Raw genomic sequence first — 19487 nt, 5'->3', positions numbered from 1 at the left:
TCTTCAGAATAAAGGCCCAAGTATGTTTAATTTCTGACTACCTTTTTTTATTGTGCAAGGCATGGACAAAACCTGATCAAAGATTCAAGGTTTCACACAGGCAGTAATAATTGTATCCCTTCCCAGAAGAGTATAGAGGAAAGTTGTAACCGCTGCTGGTAGCAAGGTTATCCCATACAACAACTATACTGGTTTTAAATGCAGCTTCATTAAATGATAGTTTGAAAAGAAAGTGTGTCAAGGTCTTCTAAGCCTCCCTTAGACCCATTTGCCTATGGCCTGGCTTAATAAAGCAATTCTGACATGGTACGAACAGTGTGTTTCATTGTGGCAAGCCAAGGACAGTTTTATTGACTTGCTGTGGCTATAGATTTGGGTGGTGTTTCTGCATGTCAGCCTGTGCTGTATGAGCCTGGTAGACTATGCTCGCTCTCCATTCTGTTTGCTGGTAATATCCTCTTTGGTTTTGAACCAGGTAAAAATCAGTCAGTCCAGGAGTTCTTTTCCCAAAGTCAAAACCACCTAGATTTTCGTCATTTCTTCCTTATGAGGATCAACGGCTTAGTTCTCGCATTCTTGTTGATGACCGAAATGGAATCAAGTTGTTCTGGTCAAAGAATGATCCACAAAATCTTCTGAAAAACAGTATGGTGGGCACTTTGCCTACCTGGGTGTGTGGGTGTCTGTCATCTCTTCAGTGACTGATGGTTCAGTTCCACAGCATTCACTTGAGTGAGAGGTATTGTAGGCCTGGTTCTAAATTCTAGTACTGCTAAAGACCATTTAAGATAACAGGTCTTCCTGTAGACAGAATAAAACTGACCTTGACAAAAACTCTTCAAGACATAAAGGATTCAAGACCTAAAGGATTCACACGTTTCAATTTGGGAGGGTCACCAGTGCCTCCTCAGATTTCTGTCCGATATCAGTACTATCAGTTTTGCTCTCTTTCTTTTGCCAAATAATTGTACCAAGTGATTTTATAAAGATGTGCATGAACGCTCTCTTGAGAGCCAGAGGCCTCAGTCATTCCTTAACTCCATTACCTTCTATAAGGATGTTTTTCTCTTCTCCAAGTTTATATTCAGGTTATGGATGGCTTATCAATTATCAAAAATCAAGTATAGTTCCTGCTCAGAAGATTTTCCTTGGACTTCTTTTTGATACCCGGGTGTCAACATGAAGGGATCTAGGTTGAAATACAGTGTAGTCCTCTACTGTTTATTTGCAAGAGATCCAAAGGCACTTCTAATAGATGCCATGTCAGTTCCTTGGAACTTTATCGATTCCCTCTGGTAGCTATGCTAACGAGTTCTAATAAATATGAAAACGTTTAGTGTTCTGATGATTCTCATTGCTTTAGATTGGCCAAGAAGATTTATATAACCAGAAATTCTAAAGATGACAACTCTGCAAGATCTTGATTTAGGGTTTACAGCATTATAATAATTTCCTTTGTTCTGTTGATTCTGTAAAACTTATGTCTTACCTGGGGAAAACCGCCTTTTGTTTGGCAATTTCCACAGCAAGAATAGTCTGAGTCTAGGTTCTCTTGTAGATACCATACACAATTTTTTTTTTTTATAATGATAGAGGTAGCTGTGTGCTGTAATCCCTCAACCAAAGGTACTGCGAAAATTCCATTTAAATCGGGGTACAGCTATTTCTAAATAAAATTATTTTCTAATGTACTTATTTACATTCTAATTTTGTAAGTTGTCAGGTTCCTTAAGATTTATCTGGATATGATTGCTGTTGTCTGTAGAACAGAGTATTAATTAGTCCCATACAATGCGCAAAAGAAGGGTTGACCTGCAACAAAAAAGTTATTGGCACATTGATTTCATTAGTCATTTCACAGCCATATATTGGACCAGGTCTTTCAGTTCCATAAACTGTGAGTGGCTCCATGGGCATCGTGACCTAAAACCATGCAATTGCCTTATTTGTCCATACGTTTACAAATTTCTACAAATTAAACCGTTTTGCATCCAAAGACACCAATTTTGGAGGAAACATTTCAGTCTTTATCTTCAGAGTGATCCCTTCAGTTGCGGCTGCTTTATTACTTGATTTGGTTACCTGTTTTGGAGTACTTTGTCACCTTGTTCTCTCCTCTACTTTTCAACTTCCTCCTACATGAAATAACTGAGATGACTTGTCTAGGAAGGGGGAATGTAATAGGAGAGTAGCTTTAAACTTCATTTTACTTTGTATTACTTTTTAAATCAAGTATAACTTATCCATTTTCTGTTTGCCTATCCATATCTATACTGACTAATTTGTATTATTTACATTTAATTTTCACAAGTGACTCCCAGTCATTCAAACCTTTTATGTCAAACAAATTCATCTTAAATCCACTTCTATAGTTGCTTAAAAACTGAATTTGCTGTACCCCCACTATCAGTACAGCTACCTTTTGTGTGTGTACACTTGCCTAATTTTTTTTTTTAAGTGATCAATATTCTTGAAAGTTTTCATTATTATATAATAAAGTACAAAGTCTAAAAAAAGTTAATCACAAGTACAAAAGTAATAAATAAGGAATGAGCGTTTTCCAAGAAGCCACCTGGGTTTACTTTTCATATGACTCATGCCACCTTGTGGTTAATGCAATATTGGGTCCTATTCCCCATCACACTCTCTACAACGTCAGTCTATATTTATTATCCTTCATATGGCGCCATAAGGGATCCACAGCACCCATTACAGAGTACATAATTAAATAAGCAAAGAAGAAAACAGCACTTACAGTTCAAGACAATATAGTACAGGTATGGGAAACCAGGGGTCAGGTGCCATCAAAGGGAGTATGGAGTATAAGATAGTGTAAGTAAGGAAAGGCACATGAGGAAAGAGGGCACTGCTCTTGCGAGCTTACAATCTAAAAAGGCGAAGGACTGAGAGACCAGGGTGACACTGAAGGGGTAGACAGTGAGCATAGACAAGAGGGTTAGGAGGAGAGTTGGCTGGGTTTGTAAGTGAGTCTTTAGAGCCTGTTTGAAGTTTTGTGGAGAGTCGGCTGGGGAGAGGTAGAGAATTACAGAGATAGGGAGCAACACTTGAAAAATCTTGTAGGTAGGAGTGAAAGGAGGTAATCAGTTGGCAGGAGAGACCGCGTGCATTAGCAGAACGAAGATGATGGGTAGGAATGTAAAGGCAGATAAGGTCAGAGATGTAAGGGGGAGGAGAGTGGGAGAAGATCACACCAAGGCGGTACACTTGGGGGCTTGAGGAGATAGTAGTGCCATCAATGGATGATGAAGTTGTGGGAGATACGGTTATGCGGGAGGGAGGGAAGGTGATCAGCTCAGTCTTAGACATGTTAAGTTTAAGAAAGCGCTGGGACATCCAGGAGATAGAGAGACCGTTGGAGATACGAGTGAGGAGAGCGGGGGATTGATCAGGGGAGGAAAGGTAGATTTGTGTATCGTCAGTGTAGAGATGATATTGTAAGTCAAAAGAGTTAATGAGCTCACCTAATGAGGATGTGTAGAGAAAGAAAAGGAGAGGCCCAAGAACAGAACCTTGGGACACACCTACTGCTAAAGGGGGTGGGGGGGGGTGGAGTCATGAGAGGAGACTGAGAAGGATTGATTAAATAGTAAGGAGGACAGCCAGGAGAGAGCAGTATCACACAGACCAAGTGAGTAAAGGATTTGTAGGAGAGGGTGGTCCACAGTGTCAAAAGCTGCAGAGGGTCAACGAGAATAAGCAGAGAGTAGTGTTCCATGGATTTCGCAGCAGGGAGGTCATTGCAGACTATAGTGAGAGCAGTTTCAGTAGAGGGGAGAGGACGGAATCCAGACTGGAAAAGGTCAAACAGTGAGTGGTACAAAAGAAAGACATTGAGGCGGTTGTAGACAATATGCTCAAGTAGCTTGGAGGCAAAAGGGAGGAGAGAGATGGGTCGATAGTTTGAGAGAATGGTTGGATCAAGGGTAGGTATTTTTAAGAATAGGGGAGACAAGTGCATGCTTGAAGGCAGAGGAGACAGTGCCTGATGAGAGTATATAATAGTATAATAGTATATTACAGTTTGCAATGTCAATGGCCTGCACTGCAACCCACAATTCTTTATTCATTTATTTATTTATTTATTGTTTCTCTAACGTCCTAAGTGGATGCTGGGGACTCCGTCAGGACCATGGGGAATAGCGGCTCCGCAGGAGACAGGGCACAAAAAGTAAGCTTTTAGGATCACATGGTGTGTACTGGCTCCTCCCCCTATGACCCTCCTCCAAGCCTCAGTTAGGTTTTTGTGCCCGTCCGAGCAGGGTGCAATCTAGGTGGCTCTCCTAAAGAGCTGCTTAGAAAAAGTTTTTTAGGTTTTTTATTTTCAGTGAGTCCTGCTGGCAACAGGCTCACTGCATCGAGGGACTTAGGGGAGAGAATTTCAACTCACCTGCGTGCAGGATGGATTGGATTCTTAGGCTACTGGACACCATTAGCTCCAGAGGGAGTCGGAACACAGGTCTCACCCTGGGGTTCGTCCCGGAGCCGCGCCGCCGACCCCCCTTACAGATGCTGAAGATTGAAGGTCCGGAAACAGGCGGCAGAAGGCTCTTCAGTCTTCATGAAGGTAGCGCACAGCACTGCAGCTGTGCGCCATTGTTGTCACACACTTCACACCAGACGGTCACGGAGGGTGCAGGGCGCTGCTGGGGGCGCCCTGGGCAGCAATATATAATACCTTTTATGGCAAAAGAATACATCACATATAGCCATTAAGGCTATATGTATGTATTTAACCCATGCCAAATGTCTAAAACTCCGGGAGAAAAGCCCGCCGGAATAGGGGGCGGGGCTTATTCTCCTCAGCACACCGCCATTTTCCTGCTCAGCTCCGCTGTGAGGAAGGCTCCCAGGACTCTCCCCTGCACTGCACTACAGAAACAGGGTAAAACAGAGAGGGGGGGCATATTTTGGCGATATTTTTATATATTTAAGCGGCTATAAGGAACAACACTTATATAGGGTTGTTCCCATATATATTATAGCGCTTGGGTGTGTGCTGGCAAACTCTCCCTCTGTCTCCCCAAAGGGCTAGTGGGGTCCTGTCTTCGATAAGAGCATTCCCTGTGTGTCTGCTGTGTGTCGGTACGTGTGTGTCGACATGTATGAGGACGATGTTGGCGTGGAGGCAGAGCAATTGCCGATAATGGTGATGTCACCCCCCAGGGAGTCGACACCGGAATGGATGGCTTTGTTTATGGAATTACGTGATAATGTCAGCACATTACAAAAATCAGTTGACGACATGAGACGGCTGGCAAACCAGTTAGTACCTGCCCAGGCGTCTCAGACACCGTCAGGGGCTGTAAAGCGCCCTTTACCTCAGTCGGTCGACACAGACCCAGACACAGACACTGAATCTAGTGTCGACGGTGATGAAACAAACGTATTTTCAAGTAGGGCCACACGTTATATGATCACGGCAATGAAGGAGGCTTTGCATATCTCTGATACTACAAGTACCACAAAAAGGGGTATTATGTGGGGGGTGAAAAAACTACCTGTAGTTTTTCCTGAATCAGAGGAATTAAATGATGTATGTGATGAAGCGTGGGTTAACCCAGATAGAAAAATGCTAATTTCAAAAAAGTTATTAGCATTATACCCTTTCCCGCCAGAGGTTAGGGCGCGCTGGGAAACACCCCCTAGGGTGGATAAGGCGCTCACACGCTTATCGAAACAAGTGGCGTTACCGTCTCCTGATACGGCCGCCCTCAAGGATCCAGCTGATAGGAGGCTGGAAACTACCCTGAAAAGTATATACACTCATACTGGTGTTATACTGCGACCAGCCATCGCCTCAGCCTGGATGTGCAGTGCTGGGGTCGTCTGGTTGGATTCCCTGACTGAAAATATTGATACCCTGGATAGGGACAGTATTTTATTGACTATAGAGCAATTAAAGGATGCTTTCCTTTATATGCGAGATGCGCAGAGAGATATTTGCACTCTGGCATCGAGAGTAAATGCGATGTCCATATCTGCCAGAAGGAGTTTATGGACGCGACAGTGGTCAGGTGATACGGATTCCAAACGACATATGGAAGTATTGCCGTATAAAGGGGAGGAATTATTTGGCGTCGGTCTATCGGATCTGGTGGCTACGGCAACTGCCGGAAAATCCACTTTTTTACCTCAGACCCCCTCCCAACAGAAAAAGACACCGTCTTTTCAGCCGCAGTCCTTTCGTTCCTATAAGAACAAGCGGACAAAAGGACAGTCATATCTGCCTCGGGGCAGAGGAAGGGGTAAGAGAGGGCAGCAAGCAGCCCCTGCCCAGGAACAGAAGCCCTCCCAGGGTTCTGCAAAGCTCTCAGCATGACGCTGGGGCCTTACAAGCGGACTCAGGAACGGTGGGGGGTCGACTCAAGAATTTCAGCGCACAGTGGGCTTGCTCACAGGTGGACCCCTGGATTCTACAGGTAGTATCTCAGGGTTACAGGTTGGAATTCGAGAAGTCTCCCCCTCGCCGGTTCCTAAAGTCTGCTTTGCCAACGTCTCCCTCGGACAGGGCGACGGTATTGGAAGCCATTCACAAGCTGTTTGCTCAGCAGGTGATAGTCAAGGTACCCCTCCTACAACAGGGAAAGGGGTATTACTCCACGCTATTTGTGGTACCGAAGCCGGACGGCTCGGTAAGACCTATTCTAAATCTCAAATCTTTGAACCTGTACATACAAAAATTCAAGTTCAAGATGGAGTCACTCAGAGCAGTGATAGCGAATCTGGAAGAAGGGGACTTTATGGTGTCCCTGGACATAAAGGACGCTTACCTGCATGTCCCAATTTGCCCTTCACATCAAGGGTACCTCAGGTTCGTGGTGCAAAACTGTCATTATCAGTTTCAGACGCTGCCGTTTGGATTGTCCACGGCACCTCGGGTCTTTACCAAGGTAATGGCCGAAATGATGATCCTTCTACGAAGAAGAGGCGTATTAATTATCCCTTACTTGGACGATCTCCTGATAAGGGCAAGATCCAGAGAACAGCTGGAAGACGGAGTAGCACTAACCCAACTAGTGCTGCAACAACACGGGTGGATTCTGAATTTTCCAAAATCTCAGTTGACCCCGACGACACGTCTGCTGTTCCTGGGAATGATTCTGGACACGGTTCAGAAAAAGGTGTTTCTTCCGGAGGAGAAAGCCAGGGAGTTATCCGAACTTGTCAGGAACCTCCTAAAACCAGGGACAGTGTCTGTGCATCAATGCACAAGAGTCCTGGGAAAGATGGTGGCTTCTTACGAAGCGATTCCATTCGGCAGATTCCACGCACGAACTTTTCAGTGGGATCTGCTGGACAAATAGTCCGGATCGCATCTGCAGATGCATCAGCGGATAACCTTATCGCCACGGACAAGGGTGTCTCTTCTGTGGTGGTTGCAGAGTGCTCATCTGTTAGAGGGCCGCAGATTCGGCATACAGGACTGGGTCCTGGTGACCACGGATGCCAGTCTGAGAGGCTGGGGAGCGGTCACACAAGGAAGAAACTTCCAGGGAGTATGGTCAAGCCTGGAGATGTCTCTTCACATAAATATACTGGAGCTAAGAGCGATTTACAATGCTCTAAGTCTGGCAAAACCCCTGCTTCAGGGTCAGCCGGTGTTGATCCAGTCGGACAACATCACGGCAGTCGCCCACGTAAACAGACAGGGCGGCACAAGAAGCAGGACAGCAATGGCAGAAGCTGCAAGGATTCTTCGCTGGGCGGAAGATCATGTGATAGCACTGTCAGCAGTATTCATTCCGGGAGTGGACAACTGGGAAGCAGACTTCCTCAGCAGATACGATCTACACCCGGGAGAGTGGGGACTTCATCCAGAAGTCTTCCACATGATTGTGAACCGTTGGGAAAAACCAATGGTGGATATGATGGCGTCCCGCCTCAACAAAAAACTGGACAGGTATTGCGCCAGGTCAAGAGATCCTCAGGCAATAGCTGTGGACGCTCTGGTAACACCGTGGGTGTTCCAGTCAGTGTATGTGTTCCCTCCTCTGCCTCTCATACCAAAAGTACTGAGAATTATACGGCAAAAGGGAGTAAGAACGATACTAGTGGCTCCGGATTGGCCAAGAAGAACTTGGTACCCGGAACTTCAAGAGATGCTCACGGAGGATCCGTGGCCTCTACCTCTAAGGCGGGACCTGCTTCAGCAGGGACCGTGTCTATTCCAAGACTTACCGCGGCTGCGTTTGACGGCATGGCGGTTGAACGCCGAATTCTAAAGGAAAAAGGCATTCCGGAAGAGGTCATTCCTACACTGGTAAAGGCCAGGAAGGAGGTGACTGCACAACATTATCACCGCATTTGGAGGAAATATGTTGCGTGGTGTGAGGCCAGGAAGGCCCCCACGGAGGAATTTCAACTGGGTCGATTCCTACATTTCCTGCAAACAGGATTGTCTATGGGCCTCAAATTGGGGTCCATTAAGGTTCAAATTTCGGCCCTGTCGATTTTCTTCCAGAAAGAATTGGCTTCAGTTCCTGAAGTCCAGACTTTTGTAAAAGGAGTACTACATATACAGCCCCCGGTTGTGCCCCCAGTGGCACCGTGGGATCTTAATGTAGTCTTGGATTTTCTAAAATCCCATTGGTTTGAGCCGCTCAAATCGGTGGAGATGAAGTATCTTACATGGAAAGTAACCATGCTACTGGCCCTGGCTTCAGCCAGGAGAGTATCAGAATTGGCGGCTTTATCATATAAGAGCCCATATCTGATTTTCCATACGGACAGGGCAGAACTGCGGACGCGTCCTCATTTTCTGCCTAAGGTGGTGTCAGCGTTTCACCTGAACCAGCCTATTGTGGTGCCTGCGGCTACTAACGAGTTGGAGGATTCCAAGTTGTTGGACGTGGTCCGGGCATTGAAAATATATATTTCAAGAACGGCTGGAGTCAGAAAGTCTGACTCACTGCTTATATTGTATGCACCCAACAAGATGGGTGCTCCTGCTTCTAAGCAGACGATTGCTCGTTGGATTTGTAGCACAATTCAACTTGCACATTCTGTGGCAGGCTTGCCACAACCTAAATCTGTCAAGGCCCATTCCACAAGGAAAGTGGGCTCATCCTGGGCGGCTGCCCGGGGAGTCTCGGCATTACAACTCTGCCGAGCTGCTACTTGGTCAGGGGCAAACACGTTTGCAAAATTCTACAAATTTGATACCCTGGCTGAGGAGGACCTTGAGTTCTCTCATTCGGTGCTGCAGAGTCATCCGCACTCTCCCGCCCGTTTGGGAGCTTTGGTATAATCCCCATGGTCCTGACGGAGTCCCCAGCATCCACTTAGGACGTTAGAGAAAATAAGAATTTACTTACCGATAATTCTATTTCTCGTAGTCCGTAGTGGATGCTGGGCGCCCATCCCAAGTGCGGATTGTCTGCAATACTTGTACATAGTTATTGTTACAAAAAAATCGGGTTGTTATTTGTTGTGAGCCGTCTGTTCAGAGGCTCCTACGTTTGTCATACTGTTAACTGGGTTCAGATCACAAGTTATACGGTGTGGCTGGTATGAGTCTTACCCGGGGTTCAATATCCTTACTTATTGTGTACGCTCGTCCGGGCACAGTACCTAACTGAGGCTTGGAGGAGGGTCATAGGGGGAGGAGCCAGTACACACCATGTGATCCTAAAAACTTACTTTTTGTGCCCTGTCTCCTGCGGAGCCGCTATTCCCCATGGTCCTGACGGAGTCCCCAGCATCCACTACGGACTACGAGAAATAGAATTATCGGTAAGTAAATTCTTATTTTTTTTATTGTTTTGTCTATATAGTGTTTTTACAAACTACTAATTTGTTATGCATTTTTTTTTGCATAATATTTGAGTCTCTTCATATTTTAAGTCTGTCCTGTTTGCAACAATGTCACTGTGCACTGTGTGACACTGTGTCATGTTCTGTTCTTTGATTTCTTTTTGTATGTGTTGTCATGCAAAACTCAATAAAAATTACTCAAAAAAAAAAAAAAAAAAAGCAAGGAACACAATCAAAGGGGAGTAGTCCACATAGGCAAACAATCACATGAGTAATACAGGTTGAGTATTGCATATCCAAAGAAGTACATAATTTTTTGAGTGAGATGGTTTTCTGATGACTCAATGTACACAAACTTTGTTTAATACGCAAAGTTATAAAAAAATTTGGGGCAGATGTATTAACCTGGAGAAGGCATAAGGAAGTGATAAACCAGTGATATGTGTAAGGTGATAAAGGTACCAGCCAATCAGCTTCAATATGTAAATTAACAGTTAGGATCTGATTAGCTGGTGCCTTTATCACCTTGCACATATCACTGGTTTATCACTTCCTTATGCCTTCTCCAGGTTAATACATCTGCCCCATTGTATTAAATGACCCTCAGGCTGTGTGTATAAGGTGTATATGAAACATAAATGAATTGTGTGCATGTACACCAACTTTGTTTAATGCACAAAGTTATTTAAAATATTGGCTAAAATGACCTTCAGGCTGTGTGTGTATAAGGTGTATATGAATCATAAATGCATTCTGTGCTTAGACTCGGGTCCCATCGCCATGTCGTCTCATTATGGTATGCTGTTATTGCAAAATACGGAAAAATAGGATATCCAAAATACTTCTGGTCCCAAACATTTTGGATATGGGATACTCAACCTGTAAAAAAAAAAAAAACAGTAGGAACATAGGGGTCTATTTTTACTAAGCCATGGAGAGACAAAGTACCAGCTCCTAACTACCATGTTACAGGCTGTTTGGAAAATGACAGGAGTTCTCACCAAGGCTTAGTACGTAATCCCTAAAGTATTGTGTATCAAAAAAGGATACTGTTTAGGCAGCAGACACACCCACAGGACACAGACGCACATTAGCGTGGCGGAAGAGTCCTGGTGCTTACCTAAATTTACTTGACAACCACGTCATTTTTCCAGTGATCTGTGCAGTGCTGCTGCCGCCAACGCATGACTCCAGAGGGGTAAGTATTCAAAAATGGGTGTAGAGGGAGCGGTGTGGGTCCCCCTGGACACCACACACCTTGCACCCATTATAGATACGCCACTAGTTTGGATCGCTCAATCCAAAGACTATAACAGAAATCCTACCTCCAAAATCATAATCTTAATCAACAAAACTAAAATAAACTCCAGTAATTTTACATTGCAGACTAAATTGCATTCTACTGTTCTTCTCAAAACTAATTCCTATTCTTTAACTGCAGTTTTGTATGTGATGGCTGCCTAAAGAAAGCTGGTAGGACCAGAAAAGAGAACAAGTTCTCTGCTAAACGTAAGTGATTTCAGACAGCGTTATTGTGTAGACTGGCACTTTGCAATGCAGCCATTTCATTTTCTAATGACCTTTTTCCACAGGCCTCCCAACTACAAGGTTAGGTACATTTTTGGAGAACCGTGTCAATGACTTCTTGCGCCGACAGGGCAATACTGAGGCTGGAGAGGTGATAGTACGTGTAGTCCACACATCGGATAAAACTGTGGAGGTCAAACCTGGTATGAAATCCAAGTAAGTACAGTTTGAAGAGGTTCACTCTAGTTTAGAACATTTATTTGAAATGTCTGTTTTTAGAGAAATTTTCATTTGATAGCACTGTGAATTTGTATGACGCTTCATGTTGAAGGACCAGTGTGCGCATAAATATATTCAGAAATGGTATCTACTTTGAAATAGGGATGCACAACAGTATACTCTCATAAAATTTGTGTTGATTGGTTTGAAATATAAGTACAGCATAAATTGAAATCATGTTTTTTTTGTTTTGTTTTTTTTATTAGTGTTTGTGCTACAAATTATATACTCTGTGTTGGCACCGCTGTTCTGGCTGTCAGCCGCCACAGGAGAATTTATAGGATGTGGCTATAAAACTCTGCCTGCAGCTTCTGCATGTGTAGCTTGGGAGCTTTACAGTCTCCGCAGGGTACTCGTGCTATACACGTTTAATTTCACTAATTGATTTGTGGCAAGCTCTCTAAATTGTAAAAGAAAAGAGGATCAGGATCCACTGTTGTATGTACATTGAACACACGCACACTACGTTCTGGTTTGTGAGCGCCACTAAAGATAGTGACCAAGCCTTAGGCCGGGTAAACATCTAAATGACTAGCAATCTTGCCGATAGTCGGGTTGAATTCACTTCGTCCTGGACCATCCAAGATTAATGATATGCACTGCTATGTAATGAACGACTGAACAAAATCTCGTTCTGTCCTTCATGAACATGCAAAGCGCTGCTTATCTTTTGACCATGCAGCGTGGTCAACCGAAAGATCATGTGTATGATTTGCAGGAGCGCGCATATGTGCATACACACTAAATATGTATGATTTGTCATTCCTATATGACAAATCCTGCTGACATCATTCAGGTGTGTACCTGGTCTTAGAGTGATAGTAACATAGTAACTAAGGTTAAAAAAAGACAATTGTCCATAGAGTTCAACCTATTTGTGATCTCCTATGCAGTCTTATTATAGGACTAGTTATTTTTATGTTAGGACTAGTTATGTTAACTATAATGCGTGTGAATGTCTTTATCCAATAGGAATTTATCTAACCCATTCTTAAAGGTGTTAACTGAGTCCGCAGTTACTACTCTCTCAGGCAGGGAATTCCAAACACGTATTGTCCTTACTGTGAAAAAACCTTTTCGCCTCAATGTGCGGAAACTCCTCTCCTCTAACCTAAGCGAGTGACCATGTGTTCTCTGTGCTGATCTTAAAGAAAACAGGTCCCTCCCAAGCTCTGTGTATTGACCCCATATATATTTGTAGATGTTGATCATGTCCCCTCTTAGTCTCCTCTTTTCCAATGTAAACATGCCTTGCCTTGCAAGCCTTTCCTCGTATTCCAGCGTCTCTATGCCCTTGATTAGTTTGGTCGCCCGCCTCTGAACCTTTTCTAGCTCCAGGATATCCTTTTTGTAATATGGTGCCCAAAATTGCACACAGTATTCAAGATGAGGCCTCACTAGTGATTTATATAATGGGAGTATAATATTCTCGCCCCTTGCATCAATTCCCCGTTTTATGCATGCTAATATCTTATTAGCCTTCTTTGCTGCACTCCTACTTTGGGTACTGCTGCTTAATTTGTTATCTATGTGAACCCCTAAGTCTTTTTCCAGTCAAGAATCCCCTAATATTACCCCATTTAGTATGTAGGTGTTATTTTTGGTCTTGCCCCCACAGTGCATTACCTTACACTTGTCTGTGTTGAATCTCATTCTCCATTTTGCTGCCCATGCTTCCAATTTAGTTAAGTCGTTCTGAAGAGACTCAGCATCCCCCTCCGTATTTATAACCTTACACAATTTGGTATCGTCTGCGAAAATTGATACCATGCTCTCTAGACCTACTGTTAGGTCGTTGATGAAAATGTTGAACATTTTCTGGGGCACAGCAAGTTTGTAGGTTCCATGAGGATATCTGAAGGGCTTTCCTGTGAATTAGTTATAAAGCACTGTAGAACTGTAGAACAACATTGTAACTCCCTCCGTCCTAGAGTGTTTAATTGGCTGCATGGGATGTAGTCATGTCTTGTTATAAAGCACTCCGTTACAGTACCTTGAATAAATAAAATATATAGAAAAATTAAACTTTGACTGTAGAGGACTACATTCACTGCGGCTGATTTAGACCCAGTTTAACTTTTGCTTCAATAAGGCAATGGAGAGCTTGTCTGAACAAGTAGCAGAAGGTCTGTTTCATAGTTGGATTGCCTGAATCTGGTGAAGGATATCCATGAATCAGTGTTTTTCAACCACTGTGCCGTGGCACACTAGTGTGCCCTGAGCAGTCTCCAGGTGTGCCGCCATAGAAGCAGAGCCAGGCCCGTCAGTATTTTGCCACTACGGAGGTTCTGGAACGATCAATACTGGTGGGTTTAGTGGTTGCAGAGCCAGTTCTAATTTTGGGCCCGGGCAGTGTTGGGCTCTTCTGGCTTTCTCAGATGTGGCTCAGGGGTTACCTATGGAGAAGCTGCGACATGACATCCTAGGACACGCAACTGCACCACACATCATTATATTTGAGTGTGCCTTGGCAGTATTTAAATCTTGTTCAGTGTGCTGCGAGTTGTAAAAGGTTGAAAATCTCTGCTCTAATTATATGGGGCAAACTTAAATAGATTTTAATTATGTAATTTCTCTGACGTCCTAGTGGATGCTGGGAACTCCGTAAGGACCATGGGGAATAGCGGGCTCCGAAGGAGGCTGGGCACTCTAGAAAGATTTATGACTACCTGGTGTGCACTGGCTCCTCCCACTATGACCCTCCTCCAAGCCTCAGTTAGATTTTGTGCCCGGCCGAGGTTGGATGCACACTAGGGGCTCTCCTGAGCCTTTAGAAAGAAAGTATAGAAATTAGGTTTTTTATTTTCAGTGAGACCTGCTGGCAACAGGCTCACTGCAGCGAGGGACTAAGGGGAGAAGAAGCGAACCTGCCTGCTTGCAGCCAGCTTGGGCTTCTTAGGCTACTGGACACCATTAGCTCCAGAGGGATCGACCGCAGGCCCAGCCTTGGTGTTCGGTCCCGGAGCCGCGCCGCCGTCCCCCTTACAGAGCCAGAAGCAAGAAGAGGTCCGGAAAATCGGCGGCAGAAGACATCAGTCTTCACCAAGGTAGCGCACTGCAGCTGTGCGCCATTGCTCCTCACACACACTTCACACTCCGGTCACTGAGGGTGCAGGGCGCTGGGGGGGGGGGGGGGCGCCCTGAGAAGCAATAATAACACCTTGGCTGGCAAAAATACCACAATATATAGCCCCAGAGGCTATATATGTGGAAAATACCCCTGCCAGAATATAGGAAAAAGCAGGAGAATAGTCCGCGGAAAAGGGGCGGAGCTATCTCCTTCAGCACACTGGCGCCATTTTCCCTCACAGCTCCGCTGGAAGGAAGCTCCCTGGCTCTCCCCTGCAGTCTACACTACAGAAAAGGGTAAAAAAGAGAGGGGGCACTAAATTTAGGCGCAGTATACATTTATATAGAAAAAGCAGCTATAGGGGACACAACTCAGTTAGTCCCTGCATTATATAGCGCTCTGGTGTGTGCTGGCATACTCTCACTCTGTCCCCCCAAAGGGCTTTTGTGGGTCCTGTCCTCTGTTGGAGCATTCCCTGTGTGTGTGCGGTGTGTCGGTACGGCTGTGTCGACATGTTTGATGAGGATAATGATGTGGAGACGGAGCAGATGCCTTTAGAAGGGATATCACCCCCTGCGGGGCAGACACCTGAGTGGATGAGCTTATGGAAAGAAATGAGTGCACGTATAGACTCCTTACATAAGAAATTTGACGACATGCCAAATGTGGGACAGCCGACATCTCAGCTCGTGCCTGTCCAGGCGTCTCAAAGGTCATCAGGGGCTCTGAAACGCCCGCTACCTCAGACCGCAGACCCAGATGTCGACACTGATACTGACACCAGTGTCGACGACGATGAGTCTAACCTGATGCCCACTAAGGCCATTCACTGCATGATTGAGGCAATGAAAGAGGTGTTACACATTTCTGATATAAATACAGGTACCACTAAAAAGGGTATTATGTTTGGGGAGAAAAAACTACCCGTAGTTTTTCCCCCATCAGATGAATTAAATGAAGTGTGTGAAGAAGCGTGGGCTTTCCCTGATAAAAAATTGGTAATTCCTAAGAAGGTACTAATGGCGTTCCCTTTCCCGCCAGAGGATAGGTTACGTTGGGAAACACCTCCTAGGGTGGATAAAGCGCTCACACGTTTGTCTAAAAAGGTGGCACTACCGTCTCCGGATACGGCCGCCCTCAAGGAACTTGCTGATAGAAAGCAGGAGGCGATCCTGAAGTCTGTATACACACACTCAGGCATATTATACTTAGACCAGCTATTGCGTCAGCATGGATGTGCAGTGCTGCCGCCGCGTGGTCAGATAAACTGTCAGAAAATATTGACACACTAGACAGAGACACGATCCTGCTAACCATAGACCATATCAAAGACTCCGTCTTATATATGAGAGATGCACAGAGGGAAATCTGCCGGCTGGCATCTAAAGTAAGTGCATTGTCCATTTCTGCTAGGAGAGGCTTATGGACTCGCCAGTGGACAGGAGATGCAGATTCTAAAAGGCACATGGAAGTTTTGCCTTATAAGGGTGAGGAATTATTTGGGGATGGTCTCTCGGACCTAGTTTCCACAGCAACGTCTGGGAAGTCAGCATTTTTACCCCATGTCCCCTCACAGCCTAAGAAGGCGCCGTTTTATCAGGTTCAGTCCTTTCGGACCCAGAAAAACAAGCGTGGAAAAGGCGGGTCTTTTCTGTCCAGAGGCAGAGGTAGGGGAAAAAGGCTGCAACAAACAGCAGGTTCCCAGGAGCAAAAGTCCTCCCCCGCTTCTTCTTCCAAGTCCGCCGCATGACGGTGGGGCTCCACAGGCGGAGCCAGGTACGGTGGGGGGCTGCCTCAAGAATTTCAGCGGTCAGTGGACTCGCTCACAGGTGGATCCCTGGATCCTTCAAATAGTATCTCAGGGGTACAAACTGGAATTCGAGGCGTCTCCACCCCACCGGTTCCTAAAATCTGCCTTGCCGATTGCTCCCTCAGACAGGGAGGCGGTGCTAGCGGCAATTCACAAGCTGTATTCCCAGCAGGTGATAATCAAGGTACCCCTACTTCAACAAGGCCGGGGTTACTATTCCACACTATTTGTGGTGCCGAAACCGGACGGTTCGGTGAGACCCATTTTAAATTTGAAATCCTTGAACACATACATAAAAAAATTCAAGTTCAAGATGGAATCGCTCAGGGCGGTTATTGCAAGCCTGGACGAGGGGGATTACATGGTATCCCTGGACATCAAGGATGCTTACTTGCATGTCCCCATTTACCATCCTCACCAGGAGTACCTCAGATTTGTGGTACAGGATTGCCATTACCAATTCCAGACGCTGCCGTTTGGACTGTCCACGGCACCGAGGGTATTTACCAAGGTTATGGCGGAAACAATGTTACTCCTTTGAAAAAAGGGAGTTTTAATTATCCCGTACTTGGACGATCTCCTAATAAAGGCGAGATCCAAGGAACAGTTGTTGGTGGGAGTAGCACTATCTCACATGCCAGAATCTTTCAGTGGGACCTATTGGACAAATGGTCCGGATCGCATCTTCAGATGCATCGCTTAATAACCCTGTCTCCAAGAACCAGGGTGTCTCTACTGTGGTGGCTGCAGAGTGCCCATCTTCTAGAGGGCCGCAGGTTCAGCATACAGGACTGGGTTTTGGTGACCACGGATGCCAGCCTTCGAGGCTGGGGGGCAGTCACACGGGGAAGAAACTTCCAAGGACTATGGTCGAGTCAGGAGACTTCCCTTCACATAAATATTCTGGAACTAAGGGCCATTTACAATGCCCTAAGTCAAGCAAAATCCCTGCTCCTACACCAGCCGGTGCTGATCCAGTCAGACAACATCACGGCAGTCGCCCATGTAAATCGACAGGGAGGCACAAGAAGCAGGATGGCAATGGCAGAAGCCACAAGAATTCTCCGATGGGCGGAGAATCATGTATTAGCACTGTCAGCAGTGTTAATTCCGGGAGTGGACAACTGGGAAGCAGACTTCCTCAGCAGACACGACCTCCACCCGGAAGAGTGGGGACTTCATCCAGAAGTCTTCCAGATGCTGGTAAACCGTTGGGAAAAACCACAGGTGGACATGATGGCGTCCCGCCTCAACAAAAAGTTAAAAAGATATTGCGCCAGGTCAAGGGACCCTCAGGCGATAGCTGTGGACGCTCTAGTGACACCGTGGGTGTACCAGTCGGTTTATGTGTTCCCTCCTCTGCCTCTCATACCAAAGGTATTGAGAATAATAAGAAAGCGAGGAGTAAACACAATTCTCGTGGTTCCGGATTGGCCAAGACGAGCGTGGTACCCGGAACTTCAAGAGATGATCTCAGAGGACCCGTGGCCTCTGCCGCTCAGACAGGACCTGCTACAGCAGGGGCCCTGTCTGTTCCAAGACTTACCGCGGCTGCGTTTGACGGCATGGCGGTTGAACGCCGGATCCTGAAGGAAAAGGGTATTCCGGAAGAAGTCATTCCTACGCTTATTAAAGCCAGGAAAGATGTTACGGCAAATCATTATCACCGCATATGGCGGAAATATGTTGCATGGTGCGAGGCCAAAAAGGCCCCAACAGAGGAATTTCAACTAGGTCGATTTCTGCATTTCCTGCAAGCAGGAGTGAATATGGGCCTAAAACTAGGCTCCATTAAAGTACAGATCTCGGCTCTGTCGATTTTCTTTCAAAAAGAACTAGCTTCAGTACCTGAAGTTCAGACATTTGTGAAAGGAGTGCTGCATATTCAGCCCCCGTTTGTGCCTCCTGTGGCACCTTGGGATTTCAACGTGATGTTGAGTTTCTTAATCACATTGGTTTGAGCCACTAAAAACTGTGGATCTAAAATATCTCACGTGGAAAGTGGTCATGTTATTGGCCTTGGCTTCAGCCAGGCGAGTGTCAGAATTGGCAGCTTTATCATGTAGAAGCCCTTATCTGATTTTCCATATGGATAGGGCAGAATTGAGGACTCGTCCCCAGTTTCTCCCTAAGGTGGTGTCAGCGTTTCACCTGAACCAGCCTATTGTGGTGCCTGCGGCTACTAGGGATTTGGAGGACTCCAAGTTGCTAGATGTTGTCAGGGCCCTGAAAATATGTTTCCAGGACGGCTGGAGTCAGAAAATCTGACTCGCTGTTTATCCTGTATGCACCCAACAAGCTGGGTGCTCCTGCTTCTAAGCAGACTATTGCTCGCTGGATTTGTAGTACAATTCAGCTTGCACATTCTGTGGCAGGCCTGCCACAGCCAAAATCTGTAAATGCCCATTCCACAAGGAAGGTGGGCTCATCTTGGGCGGCTGCCCGAGGGGTCTCGGCTTTACAACTTTGCCGAGCAGCTACTTGGTCAGGGGCAAACACGTTTGCAAAATTCTACAAATTTGATACCCTGGCTGAGGAGGACCTAGAGTTCTCTCATTCGGTGCTGCAGAGTCATCCGCACTCTCCCGCCCGTTTGGGAGCTTTGGTATAATCCCCATGGTCCTTACGGAGTTCCCAGCATCCACTAGGACGTCAGAGAAAATAAGAATTTACTCACCGGTAATTCTATTTCTCGTAGTCCGTAGTGGATGCTGGGCGCCCATCCCAAGTGCGGATTGTCTGCAATACTTGTAAATAGTTATTGCTAACTAAAGGGTTATTGTTGAGCCATCTGTTGAGAGGCTCAGTTGTTTTCATACTGTCAAACTGGATATAGTATCACGAGTTGTACGGTGTGATTGGTGTGGCTGGTATGAGTCTTACCCGGGATTCAAAATCCTTCCTTATTATGTCAGCTCGTCCGGGCACAGTGTCCTAACTGAGGCTTGGAGGAGGGTCATAGTGGGAGGAGCCAGTGCACACCAGGTAGTCATAAATCTTTCTAGAGTGCCCAGCCTCCTTCGGAGC

At 45.7% G+C, this 19487-nt stretch overlaps 1 protein-coding gene across 1 annotated transcript in view; it reads left to right on the top strand.

Moving 5' to 3' along the window:
• Positions 1-19487, top strand: part of EP300 (E1A binding protein p300) — a 415411-nt gene that overhangs the window by 341360 nt on the left and 54564 nt on the right. The window contains exons 21-22 of the mRNA XM_063941527.1: positions 11216-11283; positions 11367-11517. Of these exons, the coding sequence (XP_063797597.1) occupies positions 11216-11283; positions 11367-11517 (219 nt within the window). The remainder of the gene's footprint in view (positions 1-11215; positions 11284-11366; positions 11518-19487) is intronic.

This window comes from Pseudophryne corroboree, chromosome 9 (genome assembly GCF_028390025.1).
Source record: "Pseudophryne corroboree isolate aPseCor3 chromosome 9, aPseCor3.hap2, whole genome shotgun sequence".
Taxonomy (NCBI): Eukaryota; Metazoa; Chordata; class Amphibia; order Anura; family Myobatrachidae; genus Pseudophryne; species Pseudophryne corroboree.
Note: the sequence above shows the minus strand (reverse complement) of the source record. Positions and strands in the feature narration are given on the sequence as shown.